This window comes from Xiphophorus maculatus, chromosome 23, assembly GCF_002775205.1.
Source record: "Xiphophorus maculatus strain JP 163 A chromosome 23, X_maculatus-5.0-male, whole genome shotgun sequence".
Lineage (NCBI taxonomy): Eukaryota > Metazoa > Chordata > Actinopteri > Cyprinodontiformes > Poeciliidae > Xiphophorus > Xiphophorus maculatus.
The window spans coordinates 24,892,291-24,907,309 of NC_036465.1; the positions used below are offsets into that span (position 1 = coordinate 24,892,291).

Below are 15,019 nucleotides of genomic sequence, written 5' to 3' on the forward strand. Positions count from 1 at the left end.
CCTGTCTGGCTGTCTTAAGCTGTTTGTGTTTCTCTGTCTTGTTTATCTGCTGGGGTGGCTGCACTCTCTGTAAAGGGGTGGGAAGCTGTAAGAACGAATGGGAAGAGGCAGGATCAGACAAAGGAAGTGGTAAAAAAGAAGGAGAAGGAGAGGAGGAGAGGGTTGGGGCTGAAAGTGGAAAAAGGGATGGGAAGTGTGCAGGGGAGAAGGGCTGGGTGCAGATGGGGATCTATTCTCTCTGCAGGAGACAAGATGGAAATGAGTCGGCGTCTGTGACGTCAATCAGTGTAGACACACACACACACAGATAGAGAGAGAGATGCACCTCTCCTCTCCCAGTCCCATGCTAACACACACAACAGGAGTGGATTGAGTCAGAGCTGTAAACATTAGCATGATCACACACCTGAGTGACCTGGTTCATTATGTCCCACTCCCACTTCGCTCATTCATGAACACAGAAACAATTCTTTCCCCTCCTTTTGTTCTGGCTATATATAGCAGAGAGGTGAGTATTTTCAAACCTCTGTCAGGACTGGAAGGAGAAAAAAAAAGTGGTTTTATCTATTTCAAGCCAGCCTCTCCTCCCCCTCGCCCCTTTAAAAAAATGAGATGCAATGACTAAGACTGAGTTGTTAGGTGTTAATATAATAAGCTGACCAAAAAAGTGATGAATGCTTACTTTTTTAGTGTGAACAGGTGTGAAATGAAAAGAAAAGTTTCATTCAAAGGAGTTGACTCCTAAACCCCAAAATAAAATCCTCTACAACCAAAGTCCGTTAGCTGTACGACTTAAATCTATTTTAACAATAGATTTATTTTTAAACATTTTTACCACCGTATGTATTGTAATCATTTGTGTTTTAGGAACCAGTTCATGCCCTGCCAATAATATGTTGGGTCCTGAAGTGAGTAGAGTACTGAAAAAGTGTACTCAAGTAAGAGTAGCACTACTTCAACATGTTTTTACTCAAGTAAAAGTAAAAAGAAAAAACAAAAAACACTGCCCAAGAGTAAAAATGTATTTGGTAAAAAGTTTACTCAAGTACTGAGTATAAATCATTTGATATTTAAAAGTTACATCATTAGATGGACCAAAAATATAAAGTTATGCTGAAGTCACGGTATTTTGAAGACTGACGTTAAAATAATTTACATGATTACAAAAGCAGGCAAAAGAAACATTTTTCCAAATCAAATTCTTTCCAAAATAAAACTGATGAAGCTAAATTTTATGCTTAAAACAAGCTTGCTCTTAATCCAGTGAAGTCACTCACAGAATCCAGAAACTTTACTGGAGTAAAAGTAGCGATAGTTCATAATAAAATCACTCACGTGAAAGTTAAAAGCACTGCGTAGTAAAAATACCCCTAAAAGTACATGTTTTCCCAAAAGGTTAGTCGAGCAAATCCAACTTTATGGTCGTCATTTGACCGAAAGGTGGAGACATGCAGGCAGATAGCCACTAGGTGGTGCTAGAATGTATTTTCTTTTATCCTTTGGACTAAAGGTGCCCTTCTGAAATCGCCTTTCTTTTTTTTTTTTTTACAGTGTATTGCGTGGACCTGTGGTACCTTTGACCGGAAGCTCCTTCGCTCACTGTTGTAAAAAACAAACAAACAAAAGAAAAAAACCCTCCGCCGCTCCTTGTCCGTCTGATTGATCACCTGTTACATAAGTATGACTCTCTGCCACGTGGCCAACATTGTGATCCATTATGTGGCATTTGGTTTGCATAATTAACAAAGTCAGGTCTCAGTGACCCAGAAGCCCAAAAATAGATTCTGCACCACGGAGACAAGTGAACTGCCGGGAGGCGCAGGCATGATTTGCATTGGTGCACACGGCTTCCAATTGGCTGTAAGGTGAGAGTTACATAGATGGCGGCACACTCTAAATATGATGACGGGGTGAGTGGGGGGTAAAAAAGTGCAAATTGCTTCATTTAGTTTGATTGACAGCTCTGATTCCTCAAGGCTTTGTCATCCGAGGCCCTGCGTCTGCATGTATATAGTTGGCAAGTTTGCCTTTAAGAAATCATCCATCCATGTCACAGTCGTGATGACACAAGCTGCTATCTGGAGAAACCAGGGACTATTTTTGAAACACTCCGCATCGCCTTCCCAATTTTATATTATTTTTATACTTTACATCTATTTATTTTTTTCTTTTTAGGGTTGAATTGACTGGGTAAAGCATGGAGCACACCCATTTCAGTGTGTGAGGGCGATGCTCGTGTGTGTGTGTGTGTGCGTGTGCGTGTGCGTGTGCGTGAGTGAGTGTTTCTAATGAGGGCTGGGTATGGCATCATCAGCCGCCGCCTTGCCAATCGTTCCATTTCTGTGAGTACAAAAAAAAAGGAGAGAGGAAAAAAAGGAAAGATATTCTTGGCTGTTTTTCATCAAGGGTTTTATCCTCATGTATCCTCAGCTGGAAGAGGACTGAGTCATAGCAGGCGAAGAAGCAGGTGGGTGGGAGGCACACAGTGTGTGTGTGTGTTCGAGGAGTAGGGTGGAGGGTGTGGGTGGGGAGTGTTGTAGTGAATGAAAACAAAGTTATGAATGGTGGATACTATGCTCCAAATTCACTGCCCCGCCGGGGGGGAAATAAAATCTGATCCTAAATGGGATTTCTATTACTGATTACTCAGGAAGCCATTTATATATATGTGTGTAGATATATAGATTATTATTTTAATTTTACTATCCGGTTTCAAGGATCCAGCACGGAGCTTGTTCGGCAGCTGAAGGTTATGAAGAAATTAATTTTCTATATAATCAAGGGAGCGGCGAGGGATGAATTGGCCAGCAGACATAATTATCTGAACTCACACTTCAAACGGAGTAACGCGTTTCATCTCTTACCCAATTAAGACCCGGCGTGACACCGGAGCGCACACCGGCGGGCGCACGCGCAGAGGAGGTTCGCCTCAGGTTTTTGATGCGTCGCGGAAGTGCAGCGCGCGCGCGCACGCGCCTTTAACATTGCTCACATCTGATGTATTGGGATGTAAAAGTGAGGGACGGGCACTTTTTTTTTGTTGTTGTTGTCTCTGTTGGTTAGAAAATGTTTGTTGAGCGAGTACCGGTTGGTAGGCCATTAGGGAAATTGATGTGCATGCAGGCGTGTGTGTGTGTGCGTGAGAGAAAGAGATAGAGAGAAAGAGTGTGTGTGCGTGTGTGTGTGTTCCGGCTCTGACATCACGGCTGCCGTCACTGCAGCCACCTCTCAGTGACTCCCCAGTGACTGAAGACCTGACAACCTCCCACGCTCTCCCCTGGCTTTATCTATCACCCCGCCCCTCATGGACCGTGATGCGCCGTTCCCATCTCATCCTCGCCTCTAAATGTCTCATCCATCCATCCATCTTTATGTCCACTGTCTATATATCCCCCTCCCTCCCTCCTCTCAGTATCTGCTTGTTTTTTTTTGTATCTTACTCCTCCGTATTCAATGTGTGGGTCTTCCCTGTCTTCTGTCACGCTCTCTGCGCCCACAGTGCTGCATGTCTGTGTCTCTATGGAAACCTCTAGTGGACAGGAGTGCCTTGGAGGTCTGTGAGACAGTGATGCAGACCCCACTGGATCACTGGCTCTCTCTCTCTCTTTCTCTTGCAGGAAAGGAAAACATGTGAACATCGGTGCAAGCAAAAAAAAAAAAAACCCAAACAAAACAAAAACAGACTTTTGTGGCTGCTGGAGGTGCGTCTAAAGCCTTGAAATGAATCTGTTTTTAAAACAGTGACGCTTCTCACACTGAAAAATACTGAAATATTCGACCCTTAACGTGAGTATATGTTAGTCAATGGAAGAGGGTAAAAAATCTATCTTTTAGATATCCATTGACCTCTTCTGAAGCAAATGTAACTGAATTATTTTTGCAATGCATGTATTGGTTTTTCAATTAATCAGACTTCTTAAAAATCCATGACTTCCAGAAGTCCAAGTCTGAGACAAAAGAACCTGTTTGAGAAAGGAAAGTGTGTTTTATTTATAGAAGTGAGGAAATGGCTACAAGGAAGCAGCCTAAACTTGCCAATTTCTACAAACAGAGCAACAAATAGAACGTTAAAATGATTGGAAATGTGGTAAACATGGTTGGAGCAAAGTCTACGAGAGGCATTTCATGATCACCTTGTCTCCATGATTAGGCACAATAAAAAGCAGGAAGGTGTGGCAGGAACAAATGCCTCTTTTGGTTTACAGGCGCAAACTCAGAGATGGGGAGTTTATGACTGTGGTCCGATCAGACTAAGATTGAGCTCTCCAGGTTTGAACATGTGGAGGACGAGCGCCTCTCAACCACTCGTGGAGGATCCCTGGGTTTCATTCTCTTCCAAGTTTCCTGGTGTGAAAGGATGACATCGCAGGTTTTTTTGAAATACAGTGGAGTTTTGAATGAAAATGTCGTAGACTCTATGTGCTACCGAGCTGAAACTAGGAAGCCAAGGCTCCTTTAGCAGAAAGTGACCCAAAACATCCGGTCAAATCAACACGCCAGACCCAAACTGAACCTTGTTCCAGTTAGGGATAGAGTTGCCTCAGTCCTGGAGAAGACCTGTGGGGTGAGCAGGAGTGAAAATGGCGTATTATTATAGCGATTGTGTAAAGATAATCTTCTGAACTTTGTGAAATTAAACAGAAGAAGACAATATGCTTTTCAATTGGTATAGTGGGTTATAGCAAGGGTACCAAAGATCGTGCGACTAGTAAGTTTGTCAAAAATATTATTTCCTTTTCTAGATGTACTCATATGAAATGCTGGATTCTGCAGTGAGAGACTGTGCTTCTACGTCCCTGGGCAGAGCTGAAAGATGGCCACTAACCCGAGGAAGGTTTCTGACTGGTGACAAAATGGAGGAAAATCGAAAGCCAACAAGAAAGACAGGAAGTAGCATTATTGCCTCATTACACTGAGGGTCGTCTCAATTACTAGGAGCAGACAGAGGCCACCTGATGCTGCCTCTGGAGGCGGACCCTCCCCATCTGAAGCAACAAGACATAAGCTTTCTATGCCTCTCCCTTCTGCATCACACCTCCCAAACTACATTCCCCTCACATTTACACACTGTTGAGCCCGCCGTGTTGCGTAGCCCGTGCGTCATCTGGCTCCCAACACATCTGAAGGACAGGTAATTTGCGATAAGAGGCCTCAAACACACAGAATCTCGCAGCTTTGGGCTGCTCTCCCGGGCATCGGAGTGATTTGACGGTCACGCCTAAGTGGATCATTGCAGAGCGTAATCATGGGGAAGATGCGTAAGTTGTGCAGTGTGTCATTTCGGGGAATGGAGCTGCAGGAGGGGATTGAGTGTACATCACGGAAAAAGACAAAAAAAAAACCTAAACAAAAACAGGAATATTAGACTTTTTTTTATAGGAAGAAGTTAGCTTCTCTCACACCTGGAGGTTTACTTATTTTTTTTCTTCTTTATTTTATCAAAACATACACAAATAAAATACAACAAAGGACTACATTAAAGAAGACATCAAAATGGGCAGCAGTAACAGGGGTCAAACAGCTAAACATAGACCCAGCCTAGCCCTGGTCCCACCCCCTCGAACACCCACAGTGCAGTAAGATAAAGACATGCCGACGATGTCTCACATTTAGGCACTTGTTTTCCAAACCAAACCATCTTTGGCCATAGTTGCTGTTGCACAGGTTCAAAAGGGCTGTCTGAACTCAATCAGTGTTGGTTATGGTGCAATCAGACAGCAATCATGCAAGTATACGCAAAAAAGTTCTTTCGCTTCGGCAGGTCTTCCGTACCTGCCTTGTTTGAAGATGACCCAAAGATGGTTATAACATGGCAACCTCCACTGAGTAAACTTGAACAATATTTAAATCAACACAAGAGGGTACGATAACTCACATGGTTACAGAAAGAACTCCACAAGGGAAAAGGAAACGAGCACTACATTGTAACACAGTTTACCTGAAAGCAATTCATTGTATTTGCACAAGAAATACTGTAACCGATATGCTGTACAGTCTACACCAAAGGCATTGTTGTTGGCATTTCTCTTTTGGAACTAACCACTATTTTCAATCTCGGAAAGTCTTGCAAAAATAGATCAGTTTCTAATAAATTAAACGTCTTTAATTGACTTTAAATGTGATCTATTAAGCTACTCATGCATCGTCTAACATTGAGTGCGTTACAATGTTTCATCCTCTCATGAAAACACTGTGCACACTGGTCGCCCCGTCACGCACATCCCTTCTGTAAAGGACTGACAAAGTTACATAAAACTGTCTGAGAAGCATAGTAGTCACACAGTATTTGGCAGTGAAAAAACAGTCCTAATGTATCCATGCACAATATCAACCACAGGCAAGGTCCACATTCTGAACAAACGCATTAAGAACAACACAGTAGAACATGAAAGGAGTGAACAACAATTTAAGAACCTGTAAGTGTGTGTGTGTGTGTGTGTGTGTCCACATGTCGGCGTGCACGCACACACCGACATGTGTGTTTGGATGTGTGTGAATGTCAACAGCACAGTTGGTTTCCCAGGGAGACCAAAGACCTATGACTCATGCAGTGCATACGGCATTTTCTGGAATTTGAACAATATCGGAAGAATTATTATTTTCCCGCAAAGCCCGGATATAATTACATATAATCATGTTAGAACCTTATAGAGTTCTCAAGAAGTTTACTGTGAAACCCACTCAATTCCACCCACACAGGTCTATTATAGACCAAACAGTTCATCCCTGGATTAGTTTTCCATTCTCCAGTTCTTCCCTCGTGGTGAGCGCCATCCCCTCAATCTTTTGTGTGTTTTTTTTATGCCACACTGTCTCAGACTAGTCCAGTCTGTGGGTGGAGGTGTAAAGGGTAAGGTTGGTACAGCAGAGTCGATCCCCCTTGTGGTATGTAGTAGCTGCAGTAGCTAGGCTCTGCCAGATAGGGGGCTGTGTGCTCGGCAAGGTATGGGGCTGGCTGGTAGAAGCACGTCACATGGTCTGTGTTGGGTATGATGTTCTGTTCGCCCAGAACCTTCAGAGCAAGAACTGTGATCATGTTCAGAGTCTGACGCCGTTCGTGTCCCATCAGGCACACCGTGCTGTCGTCTATGACCCGGCGGAGGGTCATCAGGTACTGGTACTTACTCCTCTCCTCGCCGATGAAGTGGTTCTTCAAGTAGGACAGAATTTTCCTCTGCTGCTCCTGCACGTCGGGGAAGTCGATGAAAAAGCGCGAGCACATGTAACGCTCCAGCGTCTTTATCTGAGTCTCGCTGGCTGGCCGGTAGTCTCTGACCAGCAGGTTGCTGTATTTCAACAAACCGCCACCTCTGATCTCTTCAGGGTTTCTGGTTGCAATCAGCCGATAGCGCAGGTGGTCCATTGCTGCCTCAAAGTCCCCATACATGCTCTCTGCCAAGACCTCAACTGCAGGCACTGAATCCGATGCTTGAGAGGGACTGCACAGGTCAGTTATTTCTGGGGCTGCTTTTGGAACATCTTTATCGTCAGTCACAGTGATGGATGCCTTAGTGGCTTTTGGAGGGGTTGGTACCGCTAAATCCCCAGGCTGAGGGTGAGGCAGAACTGGTGAGGTGGAACTTGGAATTGTGATTGGAAAAGAGACAGGCTCGACAACCTGAGGCAAAGAGGAGATGTAACTATTTTCCTTTGTCTCCTCCAACTCTAAGGGCAAAACTCCTGACTGAGGAGAGGACAGGTCGCCATGCTCATTCTCATCTGCATTTATTATCAAAGACTCTGTATCCGAAGATCCCTGAGGTAAAAGTTCACCAGACTCCTCCGGCGGGGTGAAGCAGAGGAGGGGAGGGCTGAGGCAGGGCGACGGCGGCGATGCGCAGAGTGGGGGAGGGCTAAGGCTGAGCATCGGAGGAGTGAGGTAAGGAGGTGAGCTGAGGCAAGAAGAGGTTGGACTGAAACTTTGGGGTGGAGAGCTAAAGCTCGTCGGGCTCATAGTGCTTAACATTGGAGATGGAGGAGTCAAACATGGGGGAGGACTGGGACAAGGGGGTGAGGGTGTATAGTGAGGAGGGGACAGGCTGAGTACTGGGGGGATGATGGCATGGGAAGACGGTAAACTTAGAGTAGTTTCTTGTGAAGTGACATTTGGCTGATTCAAGCTTATGTCTCTGGACTGTTCCCCTGTCCCAGCTGGAGATTCTTCAGCTGTTTTCTCAGGGTTATGGGTGTTGGTGCTGGGTGTGTCCACTGAGTCAAGAGGCTCTGATTCTTTGGGTTCAAAGACCCTTTCTTTGATGCAGGACTGATTTAGCTCATCCATCGCTGTGGGTGTGTGTAACGTCTCTTTGAGACTCGATTCAGACAAATCAGTCGTGTCCATCTTAGAGGAAGATACTTCTTGAGGTAACGGAGATGTGGGGTCTGGAGGTGATGGGAAAAGTGTCTCAGGGTCTGGATCAGGAGCTGAGGTAAGATCAGGGTCTGAAGATGAGTAACTTGAAAGCTCAAGTTCAGGTCCAGAGTTTGGTTTGAGAGAGATACTTGTTGAGATAGTTGAAGGGTCTGAAGTGGGAATCACTGGCTTCACATCAAACTCTTTGTTGGATTCACCTGCAGGGCAAGGGTTTAAATCTGTATAGGCTGCAACAACAAGCTCACTTTCAGACACTCGGCTGGAGTGAGCACTAGGCGTGACCTTTCTGCACATCCGCCTCGGGGGTTTCGGGGATGAATGTTTAAGCACCACCATGTGAGACAGTCTGTCAGAGACCTTAGAAGAAGGAGAGGAGGAGGTCTTTTTGTCAGAAACAAGGCCAGGTGGTGTGGGTAAATTATCCTGAGTATCTGAGGGGCTGATGGGATCAGAAGGGCTGGCTGTTTTCTCTGAGTTACCTGTGGATTGTGCGCTATGAATCTCTAGTGTATCGTCCGTGTCAGTGGGCCGTGTGCTGCTGAGTGGAAGAGTGGAAGAGGTGGAGCAGGAACAATCAATACTCTGTGTGTCTTCTAAATGTTTCTCCTCTGATGCTGAAAACTCCTGTGTGATTTCACACGTTTTCCTATCACTTTCCCTTTCTGCTTCAATCTGCTCCCTGTTCTCTGTTTCCACTTTGCTTTCATCTTCTAACCGCGCCTCTATCTTTGCACATGAAGATGTGCATGTGTCCAAGGCAGACACGTGCTGAGTGTTATCTGCCTCATTGCTTCTCTGATCCGCTATGAAATGCTCAGATAAGTCTGTTTTATCAGATTGCTCGGTGCTGTCGGGCTCCTCTGCAAGGTTTAGACACTCTGCCGGAGTTATTTTAGAAGCATTAGGCGTATCAGAACATACCATCTGCCCTGTGATTTCTCTCTTTTTGTCAGGCGGTTTTGTATAGTCAGCCAGTTCTTTTTGGACACTGGCTTCCTTGAGATTTGAACCTGTTGGTTGATGGCCATCACAGGACTTAATTTCCTCTAGCTTGTCTACTGTCGTTGATGGCTGAGACTGATCTACAAGCTCAGCGTTGCATTTAGCTTCTGTTTGAGCCGGTGGCTCGGATTCTTCAGAAGCTTGTTTCTTTTCTAATCCGGCATTCAGAGGTGTCTTTTCTTCATCATTCAGGTTGCCTTTGTGCTCAGACAAGTCCATCTCTGCATTTGCTTTCACTTTGTCTTCTTTGGAGCTTTTCGTTTCTTCTGAATGCCCATCTTGTTGAGAGAATTCGGTCTGAGACTCGTGCACTTCATGCACTTCCTCCCTCAGCTCTGTCCCACTTAGCTTTCCCCCTCGTTCATCGGATAAGTGGACAGTGGGTTTCTCTGCATCTGGAGCAGAGAAACCTACTGGGTTTCTCTGCTCAGGTGATTGATTGGGCTCAGGTGAAAAGGAGTTACTCTCACTTTCTGCTGACTGGTCCTTCAGCTTAACAGCATTTAACTTGTGCATGACGTCCTGCTGCATGTAGGACTCTAGGAGTCGGTCCAGAATGATCTGGAAGGAGTCAACGCTGAACTCAAACTGCCGCCGAAGGGCACTCACGAATTTGAGCTCTAGGTTTTTGCCACTGTTGTTCGACAGTGAGATAAGACTCCAGCGGTCGTGTTCGTTGAAAACTTTGACCATTTTCTGAACATAGGCCTCCTTCATTGTGGCGCTGCTGATCCGCTCCCTGTTGACCCCGACGGGCAGGCAGTCCAGCAAGCAGCCCAGCACTGACTCTTTGATGACCTGGGGGAAGAAGAGGTCAACAACATGACAGTTTCAACCATTGACAGTGACCAGAGTGTAGTTTCGCTTGTCTTATTTAACTAGAGCAGTCTTCGGTCGAACAGAAATATTTTCTAAAATGGAGACAACTGTGTTTGCACCCTTTTTTCCAAAAGCTGAAATTCCAGCCTTCTTTGCACTTGTTGACCCCTAACTTTAGATTTCAAATGTAACATAAAAAAGGAAATGACTAGAAGCATATGATTAATATTGTTTATTAAAAGAGGAGCCACAATTATTTGAGTGTTTGGCCTACTGCATCTTCAGTTGTTCTCTGAATACTTTTTGTATTTTGTTTTTAATTTTGTTAATGGTGATTGTTATCGCCCCCTACTGCTGTGGCATAGGTTTCGCAGTGTTTTTGATTGAAATCTCACAGACTACGATAATTTATTTTTAACAATGGAGAACAAAAACATCTTGAGCAATGTAGCAATAAGGCCTAAAAGTGAAACTTCTTGGTTTGCTTATAAGTGCAGCTAAATGATGGAAAGATTCTGAATGTAAAAGAAAGCATGACACCAAATTATTAACCTCACTCCATATTTCAACCTCAAGTACTTTGCTAAGTGTAAAGAGGTGCAGCCACGCACAAGGCAGGCCTTACAAAATCAAAGTAAATGTTCCTCAGCTGTTATCGGAGGCTAGCATTAACTTTACTGTCATAGTATAGGACATCTAATGCTGGAATAAAAATAGAAGACCTGATGCTATTGCCTGCTTTTTCTCAAATTGTGTAATAAAAAAAACAAACAAACACAAGAATTCACACCTGGAACTCCTCTTGGCTCGGCAGTTCCACTCCGAAGATGATGTCCAGATCTTTGTAGCTCGTCCCGTTGTCCCGAACCAGGACATGGCTGGCCGTGGAGCCGTTCAGTCGGACATCTCTGACCGTGATTCCCTGCTTCTGCAGCCTGGCCCGCACCGCTATGATGATATCACGGGGTCGCAGCTCCAGCGTGGGGAAGTTCCCGCGGCCGTGAATGGGCACCACTTCTGAAAGCACCTGATGCAGCACCTCCACCTGCTCTGAGTTCAGGCTGTGAAACCGCTGGCTGGGTTTCTTCTCAGACATGCTTCTTGCCCTGCGGGGGGAGAGCACCAGGGTGGTAATGAGACTTTATTACAACTCCTCATCAGGAGGTGCTACATGTTTAACTCGCATGCAGTCGCATTTTGTCACACAAGCACACACTTAGCACTCTGTAGCGCTCGGATGCATGCTCCCTGCCAGTCTGCTGTCTGCAAGTCACAGCTTGGCTGACAGCTTTCCTACAATGCTAATGCAACTGCTGTGCTGCTAAACTGACACATGGAGCAAAGCACAGAAATGTGCTTTGGATAAATATCCATCCATTGCCCAACAACAACAAATTAAGGGGTGGTTTTTGACGCCAGAAACACATTACAGTGTTTACCAGCTAGAACTTATGCCTTTTTTTTCAGTAATTTTATTTTATTTTTAATTTTGTGGTTACCTGATTAGAATTTATCACACAGAAAATTAAAGGCACAGTTTGTTTTAATGGACGTGTTCTAAACTTAAACCTTTATGTTTTGTTTTGTTTTCCACCAGGGGAGCAAGGGTTAATCGGAATGAGTCATCACCAGCAGACTGCATTAATCACACCAACGTCACTAATTAAAGACACACATCTGTTTTTGTGTGTGCAGCACATGATGTGCACACGCTACTCGCACGGCGCTCCTGCGAGGGTGGGCAAACTTTACTAAAACGCCTCCCTGAAAGTTACAAAACTCACCAGAACAATTTCACAGCAGCTTATTCATTTTTAGTTCAGCCTTTTATGCGCCTCGTTTCTGCATGAAGTTGTCCTAGAGCTCCTACATCCCCCATTTAATCTGCACACAGCTTTTCCTTTGCATCCAACCAAAGTCTGCCCAGGCGGTATGTGTAACATGATTAAGCGTGCAATTGTCTGAGCCTGTCGAAGTGTTTCTGCGGAGCGAGCGCTCATGTCTGAATGAGCAACTGTGGTTCATACTAGCCCATTATGATCTTTTGTTTGCTTTAATCAATAGCTGTCACTCTGGGCTACAGCTGAGTGCTGCTGATTGCTATGATTTGTCAATACCAGTGGGCTAAAGACCAGGATACTAATGAGCAGTAATGGGATGCTTTCTGGTATCAGCTTGACTGACACCAGAAGGCTACGGTTTGGTACAACCGCAAACAATCTATTATGGGGAGGGTTTGGATGTAATTTAATCCACGCTGCATGCATCAACAAACACGGGAGCAGCACTACAGTTTGGGGACTAAAGCATCAAAGGGGCAGCCCTACAAAAAACAACAACATTAAAGAAGTTATCCGATCTGCTAAAGGCAAGATGAGACAACTGCATCCAACTTCAGTGAGATCAATTGGCGAAACAGTCACCCATCCTGAATCAATAAACAGGGCTCCCATGTGCTGCCTCTGACCACATGCACAATAAGGCAATGTCTTGAGAGGACAAGACAAGGCGGTCTCCTCCATATTCCTGCTGGCCCCTGTATCCCTGTGTCCCTTCCCCTCTCCATCCTCTCTCCCCAATCCTCCCATATTCGCACTCTTCAGCAAACTTGCAGGCTGAGTGACTCATCCAGGCGTATCGGCTCAGCACGCACATAATCTATGGCCACTGGAAACACAACAAAAAGCTCAGGCTCCCTGCACCGAGCTGCATGCGAAACAGACGTAAACACATCATCTACAAAAACATGTAGCTATTCGGCTTGCTTTTTGAAAGAAGCCCACAGGTCAACAAATCTAGATACAGCTATGCTGTTACTCTTGTTGTTCTTGGTAAGCATAAGCCTTTAAATACAAAAAAAATAACTTGCTAGTTTTGACAGCATAAAGTTTGAGATTTGAACACAAAAACACGTGAGCAGAATATCAGTGTCTAAGAATAAGCAGAGCTTGTAGTTTCTCATTATCTAACCGGCTGCTGCGGGCATTAAAGTTTGGGCTGCTTTGGATTTAGAGAGTTTATCGAGATGAAGCGTTGGGGTTTTGCTTTGCCCTCCCGCTAATCATTTCATCATCCACTTATTTACACCTGAGACGCGCCGGGGAGGCAATTAAACAAATCGGCGCAGGGTCCGGGTTAGCAGATTAAAACCTTCACCTATAGCCGAGTGGCGGTAAGGGGGGTTCTTACCTGTTGCTGTGTTGTTGGAGGGAGCGACTGGCTCCTGGCTCGCGGGTGGAGTTAAAACCTTCAGCGTCCACCGAGCTACAGGTTCGGAGAAGTTCGTGTGTGTGTGTGTGTGTGTTTTCTAACGTCTCACTCCACTCCGGTCGGACTTGGTGCTGACTCGGCTCCGTCCCTTGTAAGGCACGCGACGCTCGAATCTACGCGCGAGTTCATTCGGGCGCTGTCCCGGAGGCGCGTGGTGCTGAAATGAGGAGTGGAACGACTCCTCGCGCTCTTGTTTTCTCTCCCTCGGCCGCCTGGAGCGTAACGCAGTTTCCATGGCGACCTGCCGTCACTCAGTTATGACTGGGGGTGGGGTAAGGGGGGGGTAGAGGTGCTCGCAACGATAACGATGGGGAAAGAGGGCGTTACCGTATAAGAGCTACTTTGTGTAAGTATGAATGTGTGTGACTAATCTGTGTGTGAAGCCTGCGTTTATTAAATAATAACCAGTTAGTTAAGAGGAGAATATACTTTAATATGAGCAGGTGTGCTGCTTAAATTGAGTTTAGGAGTCAATAGGCTATCATGGTGACCAGTGGCGCCGCCATGGAAGAGCCGCGGGACATAATGGCCACCCGTGAAAATCCCCGTGACAGCCACAAATAAGACAGTCATTGTGGTGTGTTTTCCTTACTCTCGAAAGCTTAGTTTTCTGAATTCTCAATCTGAAATACAAATAAAAATTGTCAAGAGTTTTACTAGGAAAGTCTTCAGTTAGTGCAGACCCAACTTACTTTCCAATATGGCTGCCGCTCTCGGCCCATCATATCTATCATCTGTAGCAATTTATTAAACGAGCATGGCGCATATATCTGTATGTGAACATGTTCCTGTAGTGATTTAAGAAGAAGGATCCACTAAGTGCATTTTAAAACATCATTTTACAGTTTAACTTTATGAATGTGTTTAGACATTATTATAAGTGTATGATTCTTAATACATATTCTGCATTTATATTCAACTGTCCGATTTTTGCTAAAAAAAAAAAAACAACAACAAACAAACAAAAAAAAAGAACCGGCCATCACTCTTCTGCCCTTCCTGTTTGGCTAACACCTCACACGTCACATCCGGAACACAGGAACATGCGTGATTGGGGGAAATGAAGGAACACGTTAATTTCGTCATTTTGTACTTTTGCAGTTTTAGTGCAATTTACTGTGAGATCCTATTAGCCGTGAGTCAGTTCAGGTGGATGATTGATACTCCTTTTGACAACTTAAGATTTTAATTGCTGTTTTTTGGTGAATATTGTATTCATAGGGTATATCTGATTATTTGATTCCAATAAATGTATTCCAGCACTTAAAGGCATTTTGGTTTTGATTTGGGGTCCAAATGTCATAAGAGTCAACTAGCCAAACATGGATCAGAGATACAGTAAACGGAAACAGGGTGTATTGCAAAGTCTTCAGAGATTTATTTGTAAATGAATGCAAATGCATGAGAAATGAGCAATTTTCTGACCATTTATTATCATAATACTTAACAGCAGTTTGCAATAGAAAGTAATCTCATCCATCCTGGTACGGGTATGAGGTTTTGAAATTGTTTGTTTACATTTACAAAATGCAAGCAGCACAGAAAGAAATGTGC

General features: G+C 44.6%; 1 protein-coding gene across 1 annotated transcript; it reads right to left on the reverse strand.

The window, feature by feature from the left end:
* Positions 1-5,438: 5,438 nt before the first annotated feature.
* Positions 5,439-13,663, reverse strand: LOC102230425 (proteoglycan 4-like). The gene is made up of 3 exons (XM_023328171.1): positions 13,385-13,663; positions 10,986-11,301; positions 5,439-10,174 (listed from the first exon to the last, which is right to left on the reverse strand). Exons 2-3 carry the CDS (start codon positions 11,289-11,291, stop codon positions 6,815-6,817), a joined length of 3,666 nt encoding a protein of 1,221 aa, XP_023183939.1. The 5' UTR covers positions 11,292-11,301; positions 13,385-13,663; the 3' UTR covers positions 5,439-6,814.
* Between the last annotated feature and the right edge of the window lie 1,356 nt (positions 13,664-15,019).

What these genes read in the sequence shown, in the direction of transcription:
- LOC102230425 (XM_023328171.1), bottom strand. Translation starts at nt 11,291, where the DNA reads ATGTCTGAGAAGAAACCCAGCCAGCGGTTTCACAGCCTGAACTCAGAG. An exon ending in CGAGCCAAGAGGAGTTCCAG is followed by an intron (nt 10,175 to 10,985) that starts GTGTGAATTCTT and finishes TTCTTCCCCCAG; the next exon opens with GTCATCAAAGAGTCAGTGCT.